Source organism: Parambassis ranga, chromosome 21 (assembly GCF_900634625.1).
Source record: "Parambassis ranga chromosome 21, fParRan2.1, whole genome shotgun sequence".
NCBI classification, from domain to species: Eukaryota; Metazoa; Chordata; class Actinopteri; family Ambassidae; genus Parambassis; species Parambassis ranga.
The window spans coordinates 3,690,579-3,704,054 of record NC_041041.1 but is presented as its reverse complement, the minus strand read 5'-3'; the positions used below and the strand labels follow the sequence as shown (position 1 = coordinate 3,704,054).

Genomic DNA, 13,476 nt, shown 5'->3' with positions numbered 1-13,476 from the left:
GTTTACTTGATGACATCATGGATGGTTTGTCCATATTAGTTTTGCAGTGGAAAATATGATGACAGCTTATTGTCAGCCATATTGACCAATGAGGGTGGTCTATTATTCTATTGAGCCTCTATTGGTGGATCCTGTAACCATTTTGTCCTTTTATTGTTTTTATTTTAACTTTCTTGGAGCTGTATTGTTGGTCCACTGCTTCCGTCCACACTAAAATATCTCAGCAGTCATTGTCCCCAGAAGATGAATCAACCTGCTGACATATGTGATTTAAAGTGAGGTGAATCAACAAGTTTTGCAGAGACCGACATTAAATTTGACTTTTATGACCAATTTTTTTTAGTTTTGTTCCATTTGTTCAGCCAATCAGTTGCTGCATTTATATTATTTTACTATGAGTAACACAGCCAGGATGCACCTTGATCTGTACAGTAGCAGACAAACACACACATACATACACACATCTGTGGTGGGCGGGGCTTGCTAAATATTACCATGAGAATGGCAAAAAGTGGCAGCCATGGAGAGGTTAACATTAGCTAGAATGTTCAATCTGACACAATTTCTCTTGGGGAAACACACACACACACAGCACACCCACAAACACACACACACACACACACAGTCTGTTATTAATCCTGCCTAATCAAGCGGGGACCCCCCGATGTTTCCATGGAGCTGGAAGAAGGAGGAGGACAAAAAAAAGACTGAGGAGGAGGAGAAGGGAGAGTTTGGAGATGGATAAGTAGGAGGTGTGTGTTTGTGTATGTGTGTGTGTCTGTGTGTGTGTGTGTATTTGGGGGAAAAGAGAAGGTGGGGGTTGGGATGGTGGGGGTCACCAGCTGGTGTGGCTGCTCCGCCCCCCAACAGTGACACAGTAACTGGCATGGCCATCTGTCCAGACACACACACACACAGACTGGTGAAGGTGTACAGTAGGTACCATGTGGCAAGCTAAAGACCAGAGACAACAGAGAGCAAAGTTCAACTGTACACACACACACACACACACACACACACACACAGAGCCAGAGAGAGAGAGAGAGAGTCCACACTGAAACACAGTGAAGTGATGGATTCTCAGGTTTGTTGTGAAGGATGATAACATACATGTCATATAATGTGTTTGAAGGGAGGCAGACTGCTGGGTTAGAGTGGATGAAGGACTGAGACAGACAGAGATCTCACACAGGGACATAAAGCAGAGATGACTGACAGATGGCTCCACTTCAAACAGCTGTCAGGAGGATTTAAGGTTCACCGTTTTCAGGAACTCAGTTGACATCTATTTTTTTTTTGTCAGTGTTGATGTCATGGAATGAAATTCAGTCTCTGTTATCATATGTTTAAATCTAAACAAAAAATATTCCTTTTTTTCTTCTGATGGGAAAAGTTTTAAATGTCTGGTTTTCTGACCTGTTTCTTTACTGGTGCACCACTGCCTGTACATCTGTACAGGAGTTTTTGAGTGTGCCTTAAAGATCGCACCCTTCCACAGTGGTCTTTACAAACTTAGCATTACAGCTAACAGGAGGCCACTTAGACAAAGCATGAAAGTGGACAGTCGTTCCCTGTTTATTAACGATTCATCATTAAATCCATTGGCAGTGCAATGTGACCTCCCTTGCGTTGCTTTTAGGTTTCGTAGTCATTGTCAGAGCTGTCACTGCTGGTTAGCTAACGTTTGTTACTGTTGGACCTCCACACCAACTGACCCAGACTCTCAGGTATCATTCTATATGTGAGGATGTGACATGGCAGTTTTTGAGTTAATAAAGTAGGAGGTGAGCGTGTTTGAAGCGTTTGTTAATATTGAGGGATGATAACGCGCCGATAATGTTCAGAGAGTTGGGCGTGTACGTGCTCGTAGCTTTAGATTGAACAATAGGTCTGGCAGGGTTCTGCACAGGTGGAGACGCTTTTCCACTTTTCCACTTTTCCACTCCGAAATTCTGACCAGTCACACGATAGTCCGCGGACATCAAGAGAAACGATCTGACAGTGTCGGGAACATCATATGAGAACTTCTAAACCAGACAGAAAATGTAGAACAACTTTCTCCGTTCTCGTGGAGTATGTAACAGCTGTGAGGTTGAGGTCTTTAGGTTAAATTTCTGCAGATAATTTCTTGTTTTTTCTGCAGTTTTTTGTGTTCTGAGGTTCCTTGCAAGAAAATTCAGAGGATGAATCACAGAAGAAGCTTCAGATTCTGCAGCAGTCTGAACTGTCAGTTGTACTTTTGGGCTCTAATGCTATCTGGATGAACAACAGCCTGCCTAAACACACACACACACACACCAAGAATAGGCTTGACTAATTAATAATGAATAAAGCCTCTGGCAAATTGAATTTTTAATTTCTCATTTGAGTCTCGCCCACACTTTGTTTTGCCTTTCCTTCAGTCATATCATTTGTGATTCATTTTATTGTGGATGTTCAGCTTTAATGTCCCCACCATTAATAAAGTAATAAAATTAAAACCCTCGTGGCAGCGTGGAAACCTCACACGCCGTCACCATCACCTGCTTTTATGTCTCTGTCACATCAGGTGCAGTCGGTTCTGCAGTTAAATGGCCCGGCATCAGACAGCACTGCCAACCCGTCTGCGTTATGTTCACCATGCATATAATGAGCTTCCACAGGAGTATTTTACTCTGGCTGCGGAGTCGTGGAGGTCTGCCTGTGATTTATGGCCCTGTTTAAGTTGTATTTAGGAAGTCAGTCAGGTTGAATTGGCCCCGTGTTCGTTCATTGGAGTCACGTAAAGAAAGAAGATGACCTAAATTTAAAATAAAGTGGTTAAAATTACTGGACTCCAAACTCACTTTCTGTCTGTCATCTCTCAAAGGTACCAATTATTGGATTTATAAAAAGAACAGTATCATTGTTGCCATGCCTACCTTCAAACTCAAACTCCTAACCCCATATAACTGGTAGTTTTTAATGCCTACCCTGACTTGGAGTGAAAATGAAACTTAACTTTACATCTGTGGTCCGAGAACCCTTTTTGGCCAGGACACTCTTGCAAAAGAGAATTTTAATCTCAATGATTGAATAAAGGTTAAATAAAAAATAAAATTTAGAAGGGTCACCAGAAGTCACAGGTTGTGCCAGGAAGCTTTGTCAGCTCTGAGAAATTAGACCCCGTTCACACTGGAGAAAGTCAATCCAGCTAGACTAGGATTGAATCCAGATCCAGAAGCCTTTAAGCTGGATACGTTCAGAACTATTTTCAAATCTGGCTATCACACATGCATGTCCGCGCTCAATCCACCCTGTCTTAAATAAACTCGGGGCAAAGCTGTCGTAGCTTTTCGAACCGGAAGTATCACGTCGCTAGCGGGATTCGTTAACCGCATTTGAGTTCAGACCTGATCCACATTTGAGCCAATCTGGCTAGATCCACCTCCATCTGAGGTGTATCTAGATCTATCCGGATATATCCAGACACACCCCCAGTGTGAACGGGGTCTTAGATTTGCACCAATAATGTTCCTCTTTATTGCCTGTTTACACAAAAAGATTGTGAAGTGTGAGGGAAAATTGATTCATGTTAATTTATGCTAATAGAGATGTGATGTTTAGGTGCTTGTGCATGCTGAAGATCTTAGCCTTTCTTGGATGCAAGTAGGAAGTAGGTTGGGACCCCGTGCTCTGCATCATCATGAGGTTTCAGTGCCCTCAGAGTTCTGCACAAGTCAGATTACATTATGAAGAATATAAACCAGATTACATGCTTGATAGTTCAGTCTGCTCCGGACCTGCGAGTGTTCCTGTCTAGTATGCAGATCCAGTGATGGACGCAGAGGGACAATGAGGAGCATTTCCAGGAAATACACATCACTGATGGGAAGTTCAAGGAGGCTGGGATTATGGAGATTTCCTAAAAATGGCACAGAGCCTGTGGGTATTTCAGAGAGCTGTAAACGCTGCCAGTAGCACTGATTAGCAACATGATGTATTGTGGTTATCTTGTCATTGGTGGGTCTGTCGGCCTCATGTCCTGCCTGTCGAACATTTTTCATGCTTGTCTCAGATGTTCAGCGATGTGTCTTTGTCTCTGCAGGTGTTTCTCTCGGTCAGACCACCTGGCCCTGCACATGAAGAGGCACATCTGAGGTCAAAGAAAGAAGTTGGGAGAGGAGGAGGAAGAGGATAAGGAGGAGGAGAAGGAAGAGGAGAAAGGAGGAGAGATGGATGGGCAGTCAAGCTACCAGCCGCCCGCCTCGTCCACCCCGTGGCTCAGACAGGGATGGGAGGAAAACCAAGAGTAGCTAGATTGTTGTTTTTCTTTAAAATTACGCACTCACATTTTGCAATAGAAAACACTTCACACACCCGTCTTTGAATGCATCATCCTGGTGAACCCCGGTGGGGGCTCGGACACTGCCAAACCAACATTTACTCAACTCGCTAGATAAAACACGCCGCCTTTTTTCTTTCTCTGTATTTCTCAGTGTGTTTAAATAATTGCGTCACTTGGGGTGAGGAGGTAGTCCAGTTTAAATATCCATATAGTCAGCTGTTAGTGCTTTACCGGCTTTTCACATCCAATACTCCACTTTTTTTCTTTAGTTGTTGATGTTTTCTCATACATGGAACGGACCATCCTCTGCCGCAGTCAGCTTCAGAAATCTGTGTGAAGAAAACAACAATGCCAAAATCTGCAGGAGAGAGAGAGACTGTACGGATCGACTCCTATAAGCATGGCCGACAATCGAACCCAGGGCTCGGACACTCGGTGCACCCGTGGGACCTCGGCAGCTCTCAGGCTCTCCTCCAGTGGGTGTTTGCATCTCTCACCTTCACTGAGACGCCTGCCGCCTCCGCAGGCCATCTGACAGAAATGCGCAGCGACACTTTCTTCCCTTTTTTTCTACTTAGAGGACAATAATTCTTCTTATCGTTGTTATTAATAAAAAAAAAGAATGACACTTTGTTCTTTTCTCTCTTGGAGAAAACGTCTTAAAACTCACTGAAGAAGTGTGTTTTGAGAGGAGAAAAAAAAATGAACTGACTTCAACAGAATGTGTGGGATGAGAAGGAGAGCGTTGTTGGTCTTTTAACTCCCATGAGCACCGACTCTGCATCTGTAAGGAACCAGCGGATGAACAAAAAAAAAAAAACGTTTTTTTGGATTAAAATAAAAGCAGAGAGGTCTTGACGGTCTTCGTGCTGCTTGTTTCTGCCCTGCGACTCACTGCAGCTGAAAAACAAAACCCTGCTCTGACCTCCTGTGGTCCAGTCAGGCGGAGGAAAAACAGGAAACTGTTTTTTTTTCCTTCTTCTTCTCTGATTCTGAAAATCATCCTGGAGCTCTTTCACAGACTCTGAGATCTCATCTCCCTGGCAGCACTGCAGGGCAGCGAAGGAAGGCTGAGGAGCTGCTTTTTATTTTATTATTTTCTTTCTTCTTTTTTTTTTTCACGTGGGACTAAAGAAGCCAGCCGACCCCTGCGCGGTGCTTCTGAACAGACACGGTCACATCGACCCGTCAGATTTGCCTGTTTTCGTCTCCATTGACTGCACTGACTTTTTTTCAATGTTAACTGTGCTTTTTTTTTTTCTACAGCGAAAAAAATAAGGAAAAAAAGGAACACAAAAAAATCATAAAAGAGACTTGAACAAAAAATATAACACAAAAATAATTCTGTCTACACATCACATACTGAACAAGCACACACACTCACACACACACTCCGTTAACACACACACAGAGTTCCTTTGCTCACGGCTCCTCTTGAGATAAGACTAATAAGATTTAGGAAAATAATTATTAAACTAATGAACAGAGTTGGAAAACAAAACACTGCATGGCAGGCTTTTATTGCACACACACACAGAGACACACACACACACACTTCCTGGAATTATATGTTCTGCTCCCAAATCTTTTTTCACAGTAGGAATTTAGCAACTGTTGTTTAGTAGAAGAGTATCTTAGCTCTCGGCTGGAGGTAACAAACGACTCCAAATCCTTTGAAGTGAGAAATCAGCTTGTTCTCAGTTCCAGCAGTCACCCACATATCCCCACGCTGCGGTTTGTGCCTCTCATTTAATCAGCGCTCTTTTCTTCTTCTTCTTTTTCTTTTTTAACTTCAGAAACGCTGCTTACATTGCTGGTTACAGCCGAGCGTATTCATGTTTTCATCAGAAATGAAAGACAATAAGGCAACGGCAGCCATCTTTAACAATGTAGCATCTGGTTCTTTAAAGAATAATAAATCAGTCCCAGTAAAATCTGTCTGAAAACATCAATTTAACCTGTTAATCCCTTAATTATTTATGTCGCTATGCGACTAGAAATCCAGCTTTGATTTGACAAAACAAAAAGATTTATTAAAACTTAAAGGGGTGCTGTGAACATTTTGACCACTAGGAGTGCTACTGAGCAAAGTTTTCACAGTTGAGTTCTTGTTTTAAGACACACACAAGTACACAACTCTTCCCATAATCACCCTCTGAGCTGGTTTTATTACTGCACCAACAATAATAAGAAAGAAGACGATCTATGAGAAATCGCCAGGCTGATTTGATCGGTATCGATATTCGATCGATATTTAACCCTTCTGAGTCAGATCCTTCAGAGGCCGGACAGAAAGATGTGACTTTGTACATCATCTGTCACATTTTTTTGCACATGTGCAGAGGATTTTTGTGGGTGCTTTGACACACACACACACACACAAAAGAACCCTTGAAAGCTCTCTGAATGGCGGACTCAGTCCTTGGTGGGTTTCAAAGGTTCCACAGACACAATGGACAATTCATTGATGACAAAGCCGCCTTGAAATGCAGCCTAGAAAGGATCCATCTTCTCCAGGTTGCACCATAGTCGCGGCTGTTTCTCAAACATCCTTGTAACCCCTCTTGTTGGGACTGAATGCACAGAATTTTCAGGGCATATCGACAGAAGGTGAAGTTTTGTAAAAATCAATGCTGGATTTTTCGAAAGCTACGATGAAAACATTGACTTTGAGCTGTAACCTGAATGTAATCAGTGAAAAATGATGGATGAGAGAAACACATATCTGCTTCTTTTTGCAGGAAAAAAAACTCGCTTTGCAATCAGGGCATACACACACACACACACACACACTCACACACACACTGACACCTCTGCTCCGTCCGCCCACCACCACCTATAGTATGCCCCGTAGCAACCAGTCTAACGCTCGCTGCTGCTGTTGGGTGAGGGTGCAGGTTCCTGAAGCTGGCGGTGGGGGGAGTGGGGTGGGGGGTTCAGTGGGAGGGGGGAGGAATTCACATCCCAGCGTGCCCAGTCATCATGCCAGTTGGCCTTGCCAGCCTTCATTAGCTGAAACAGTGAAAATATTCCCCTCTAGGGGGGTTTATGGTGCAGCTCCTAACAATCAATACCAAAAACCTCCAGCATGGAACTGCCCTTCAGCCACGGGCAGAGTCTCCGCGGTCAGGAGAGCTCAGCGGGACGCCGCCTCCATATGAGTGCTGTGTATCTAGCGGCAGCTTTCGCTACTACTTCATTTTTTTTCCTGCTATATATGACAAAGCACGTTTGAGATGAATCCAGTGTTTCATTATGTTTTCTTTGGTTTTATTGTTACTGATGGTTGTTTTCTTCAGCTTGGATGATGCAAAGTCATGCCGAACGCTCGAGGCATGCGACGGGATGTAGAAAGAGCCCTCCTATACATGACGTACAATCATAGAGGGGCAGGGATCGTAGCACTTTTGTGAGGCTTTTGATGGCATGAATGTGTGTGTGTGTGTGTGTCCGTTAGGCATACTATAAGGGAAGCAAAGAGGAAAAGAATATGGATTTTTAACTCTTAAACAAGTGTGTGTGTGTGGGTAGGGGTGGCAAAGTAAGATGATTCACTTAATGTTGGATTTTTCTATTGAAGCAATGGCTGACAATGTGTTTGTCCTTTTTTTGTCCTGAGCATTCATTCATTCATTCATTCATCCATTCATTCATTCACACACTGAGCTTGTGTTGAATGATGCAGACTCATGCCGTGCACTTCACAGACTGCAGATTTGACACAAGATAAAAATCAACAGTTCATGTTCAGGTCATATCTGTCGGGGACACTTAAGCCCTTTTCACACATAAAACTCCCACAGAAGTGCAAAGCATGTGTGTGAGGGGAGGGGGGGGGCTTCAGTGGTCATTATTCATGCCAAAATCATTTTTTTAAAAAAAGATCCCAAGGACAAAATTCACTTTGTAGTAACATTTGCACGCACACTGGCATCAAAAAATGGTTTATATGTTCTGCTAACTAAAAAAAAGTGAAGTAACAAACACTCTGCATCACTTTGAGCATGTTTCTGTGTTTTTTGGGGGATACAGTTTTACACAAAATGCACATGCATGCAACAAATACAGCTCATCATCCGACAGCCCTCAGCCTGTCAGAGCAGGTTTTTCCGTCACAGTGGTTGCTCTCCCATCGTCGTCTCTCAGGCTCCTCCAGGCCGCCGTCCCACAGCTGATTAGCATTAGCACTCCCGGGTCCTCTTCTCTAGCTGCAGTTCAGCTAATGAGATAGCTCTGGGTCACTGGGAAACTGAGTGGTCTGGAGAAAGGAAAAAAAAAAACAGCAGGGACCTTGAGCCAGGCAGAACAAACAGAGAAATACCAGGAGACCGGAGATATTTGTCAAACTTTGGTTGAGGGGAAAAAAGGATTTAAAAAAATCATTTATCCACATAAATATTCCAGATCAGTAAATCAGCCATTGCTTTTTTATCTCATGGATTACAGATAAAATACATTACCATTTATCTGCATAGACCCCACAGATATGTAATCCAGTCTGTCACCCCGCCTCCCTCTTCCTCTCCACAGTGCCGTTCTGTTTCCCTCCATCCTCACCCCATCTCTCCCTTTCTGTCCACAGCAGTTGTCCATGCACTATCAGCCGCAGGAATGCTGAATGCACACTTTACACGTTTTTTGCCCAAAGATTTGCATATTTGCAAGTTAACTGCTGTGAATGTAGTAGATGTAGTGGAAAGAGCCGAGAGGCAGAAAAGGAGTGATGGATGGACAGTGGAAGAGAGGGACTGTTGTGTTTTTTTTTTTTCTTGATACGGCCGTCCCATTAAATCTTAATTACCGATATGCTCCGACTCTTCATGCTTCATGACGCTTTCAGTCTCTCGTCTTGCTGTCAGCTGGAGCCGAACTCATCATTCACACGTGTAAAATAATGTTTTCATGGTCTTATAGGGTGCCCGCTATAGCGGCGCTAGCAGCTTAAGCAGGAGTGAAGTAGCTTTAGTTTAGCTTCTTAGCGCACTGCAGATAGCACTCAAGTCAAGACTCATTTCAAAGGTGGGCTTTGGAAACTGTGGTGGAATCCAATGCTGAGACAAGGTCACCATTCCTGGACACGAAGGTGCTTTTACACTGGAAGGTTAGTCTGAACCTTATCAGTCAGTGCTTAAGTGGGCTTCAGGCTCACCCTTAAACCCCAAAAGTCCAATTTAACCATAGCCTCAACCTTTTATGGACACTTGGTCAGGTTCCTTCGACCCCACATGGACGAACCATCTGTGACATTTTCCATGTTCACCTCACCTGACCTCACCCGGCAGGATGTTTCTCTCAAGCTAAAGGGTTTCCCACTGCATCATAATGTAACCCTGAGGAGTTCCTCATCAAGTCTCCACCAACATCACGTCTGGCTGCTCTTGAGACTGGAGAGGTGTTACAAAAATATTTCACAGATTAGCACCTGCAGGCAGGTTTAGACTCAAACCCCAGTGTGTAAGCGGCCTTCAGACGTCCTCTGTGACCACAGGGAGTCTCCTCTGAGGGACCATGATTCCACAGTTTCTCCACCGTATCACCCTGAAGGAGGATTGTCCCTTCTGGCAGCTTTTTGTAAATAGCGTGGGATCTCACACACAAGCTGTGTGAAACTAACCGTGTGTGGCGGCGTCTCAGACATTTCAGCGTTTCTATAGGTCTGCTTTAGTTCTTGCAAACATTGCACTACATGATCATACTTAGCTATTGCACTCTTCATGTGCGCGCACCGCTAGCATAGTCTGTTGGAGCACTCTGTCAGATATCCACTTAACATTTGTTACACGACCAGGATGCCACCACCAGGAGTCAAACCGAACCAATGTCACCCTCTGCAGACTCGTTCTTGTTATCGGTGGCATCCCGGCGTGTCTCTGTCTGTATCTACTGTGTTTGTCCATGCTTGATGTGTCAGTATATGAGATTCACAGATCTTTACCCGCCTCCCTTCCCCTCCCCTCCTTCTCCTATGTGTCTGTATGTTTCACCTCTCCACTGTATCCACTCCCGTCAGAGCCCTCACAGTCTTCAGATATCTCGGCTGTTCTGAGAACATTTCTCAAGAGCTATGCAGCTTGGGAGCTCCAAGCAGTTCTTCAGTGAGGAGACTGCAATAACCTTTCCACTTTTCCTCACCAGCTAAATATCCTCAGTCTGTACAGTTGGTCGATCAGTCAAGCCATCCACACATGTAGGTGCTTTTCCTGCTGTCACTTCATTCTGAAGGTTCATAGCGACCCGTTTGTTCTCTCAGCATGTGAACAGAGGATTGGTACCAAAGGTTTTGAATGTTATCATCCCATTGAATCAGCTGTTATCATTCCCCGAGTGTAATAAAAAAGACTTTTCACATTCATTCGGGTCCATACACAAAACCAGGACCTTTCACCCAGGTCCTTGTTTGTCCTTGGTTACCATGGCAACAGGTCCTAGCTGAGATTTGGCATGCACTTATTCACACAACTGTTGTAGGTCACCCGTGTTCATTTATGTTTATCCATCATCAATAAACATGATAATGAACCGTGTGGCCAAGAAATAACTGATAATGGCCATTTAATGGGTTGATAACATTGGGGATTGCCCGTATGAACAAATTCAATAGGAAAGAGGAACATGACTTTTTTTTTTTTTTAAAGACGATATCTTTTATATATTTTGATGAAATGGGAAAAGTGTCCGATTTTTCTTGTGTTGTTGTCCCAGCTAGTGTCACTGACTTATTGGATGTATTGAAACGATTCCTTTTTGTGTAGAAACCGACAACATATGTGGCCAACTGCATGCAAGATGCTTTTCATAAAAAGAACATTTACAAAAGTTTTCTTTTCAAACGTTATTTCTACAAATGATGTTTCTATGCTAGCGTTTTGCATCAGAAATTGAAAAAAAAGGACGCCATTATGAAGACATGTGATGTCTGAGAAAAGACTGGGTTGTTGCTGTTATGAGGTATGAGGGCAACATGGTGACATGAAATGTTTCCTTCAGTTCAAGTGCCAAACGACATTTTTTTAGACAATTTTGGTATAAGTGAACTTTGGTGTCAGTCCTTCTGCCGCACTGAGTGATCAACCCAACACTGTCATTAACCGGTATTTTAGCACCTTTTGTATAGCTGATGAAGGATCACTGTACTCGGGTATGAACGGACACGTTGAAAAGTGAAAAAAAAAGAAAAGACAAGTGTGGGCTCTGTGACTCTGATTCATATCAACCTGGGATCATTAGCCTTCACTCCACCCCGCCTTCCTCTCTTCTGTCACCGTCACCTCTGTTCAGTTGTGTTGATTTTTTGTTTGCGTTTTCTTGTTTTACGATTTTTTGCTGTACAAAGTGTTTAAAATATTATTTGTATTATATGATGTTAGTATGGTAATGTTCTTTATTAAGGAAGAAGAAAATTTATTTTTGTTACTGGTCTGTTTCATAATTCTTTTCTAAATTGGTATTGTAAGATATCTATGCAAGAACTGTTAAGTGGAGCATTTTTATTTAAGAATGTAATATGTGTAATAAATGGTAGAATACGCTCGAGGCTCACTGGTGTGTGTGTGTGTGTTGTTTTTTTCCCCTGCAAACTCACTGACCCAGGTCTTAACTACACTAATTTAATTCTATATATAGAATTAAAAACGTGCCTGGATTCGGTCGGACTGCCTGTTGACTTGTCATCACCTCCCAGCCAGCAGCACCTGTGCAGCTCACACACACCTGGTGCTGATCCTCCTTTAGAAACTTAACAGCACAACTTAAGACCACGTTCGTTTGTGTCTTTCATTTACACATAAACAGAGTTTTTGCCTCTGAAAACGAATCTTTCTGCCATATTCGCGTTTCAATGTGAACTTTGCAGCAGTCTGTGTGTCAACTCGTGCGACCTTTGTTGTGTAGTACGGCTGCCAGAGTAGGCTGTAGTCTAGTAATGAAAGCATTCCGGGTAGCGTTTGCATTTCTGCAGTTTTTATGTGTTTGCATTTTAAATACAGCTCCTATTACAGTGTAGAGCAGCAGAGACATGTTAGGTCTCCAGGTTCAGCAACTTTGGAACAACGTCTGACACAAAGAGCCAGACGTCAATGAGGCTTCTGATTTGCTCGGCTTTTTCCTTCTTCCTACACTGCCACCCACAGGCCTGGCATAGTCATGACGGCTCTTTGGAGCGTATTTATGCGGGTTAATGTAAACGGAAGCTTTTTTAAAAACGATGATGTGTGCACGATGTTATTTTGGAAAACGGAAGGAAAGGAAATATTTGTTTTTGCAGATACCTGTATATGTGGAAACAGGGTCTTAGTGACAGCACACAAAAAACACATTTTTGTTACAAGGCAATAATCACACAAAGAGAGTTCATGTTAAAATAAAAACAGCTAAATTGTGGAGGACAGATTTTCCTGCTGAACTTGTTGATGTGAATGATCTTTTTTATGGCCTTACAGGCTGGGTGTTTCATTTCAGTTTAAAGAAACGGAGGCAGCTGGACTCCTAGCACATTTTTCTGACCTTGATGAATCAGAGTCTTCACAGTCCATTAAACCTGGACCTAAACCTGTGAAGCTCATATTGGTTCTACTGTACGTCTTCAAACATGTATTTCAACACAGTCTCATTCTGTTACAGTATTTAAACTGTTCTGCACACACCAGCAGGATTTGTCCAGTATTTTTTATGCTTACATACATGAATCAGACATTTTTTTTCTAGCTACAGAATAAAGTTGTGAAAATCTGTGTTCAAAAAATTCAGTTTTATTGATATGGTGCTTTTTGCAATCAGAATTGTCTCGAAGCGGTTGGAGATGGTGGCTGGTAACAAATTACTGGTTAAGGTTAGGCATTAAAAACAGGTAAGGTCAGGTGAGTGAGTCCCCACCCCCCAGTAACCACAAATTTTAACCCCTTGTCATGTTTTCCAGGTGAGGATGGGTTGGTTTTTCCAGCGTGCACAAGATCTGAGAAAATCAAGCTCAGAGTTTCCACCAACATTCACACATGTGTAGACATCAGCACCTTGGACCTCCATCACTGCTGTCAAAACAGCAACCATTGAACTCAATTTCAGAGAAAGGTCGGCAGTCTCAGGCTGCTGAATGAGCTGGACAGGTTTAAATGTCTTTGACAACTGCATGAAGTTTGAAGTCCAGGTGGGCCACAAACTTATCAATCAATCTG

General features: G+C 43.0%; 1 protein-coding gene across 1 annotated transcript in view; it reads left to right on the top strand.

The window, feature by feature from the left end:
• klf7b (Kruppel like factor 7b) overlaps nt 1-11,760 on the top strand; it is a 66,303-nt gene extending 54,543 nt beyond the window's left edge. The window contains exon 4 of the mRNA XM_028393468.1: nt 4,067-11,760. Coding sequence (XP_028249269.1) covers nt 4,067-4,118 — 52 coding nt within the window. The 3' untranslated portion in view covers nt 4,119-11,760. The remainder of the gene's footprint in view (nt 1-4,066) is intronic.
• Nucleotides 11,761-13,476: the final 1,716 nt, after the last annotated feature.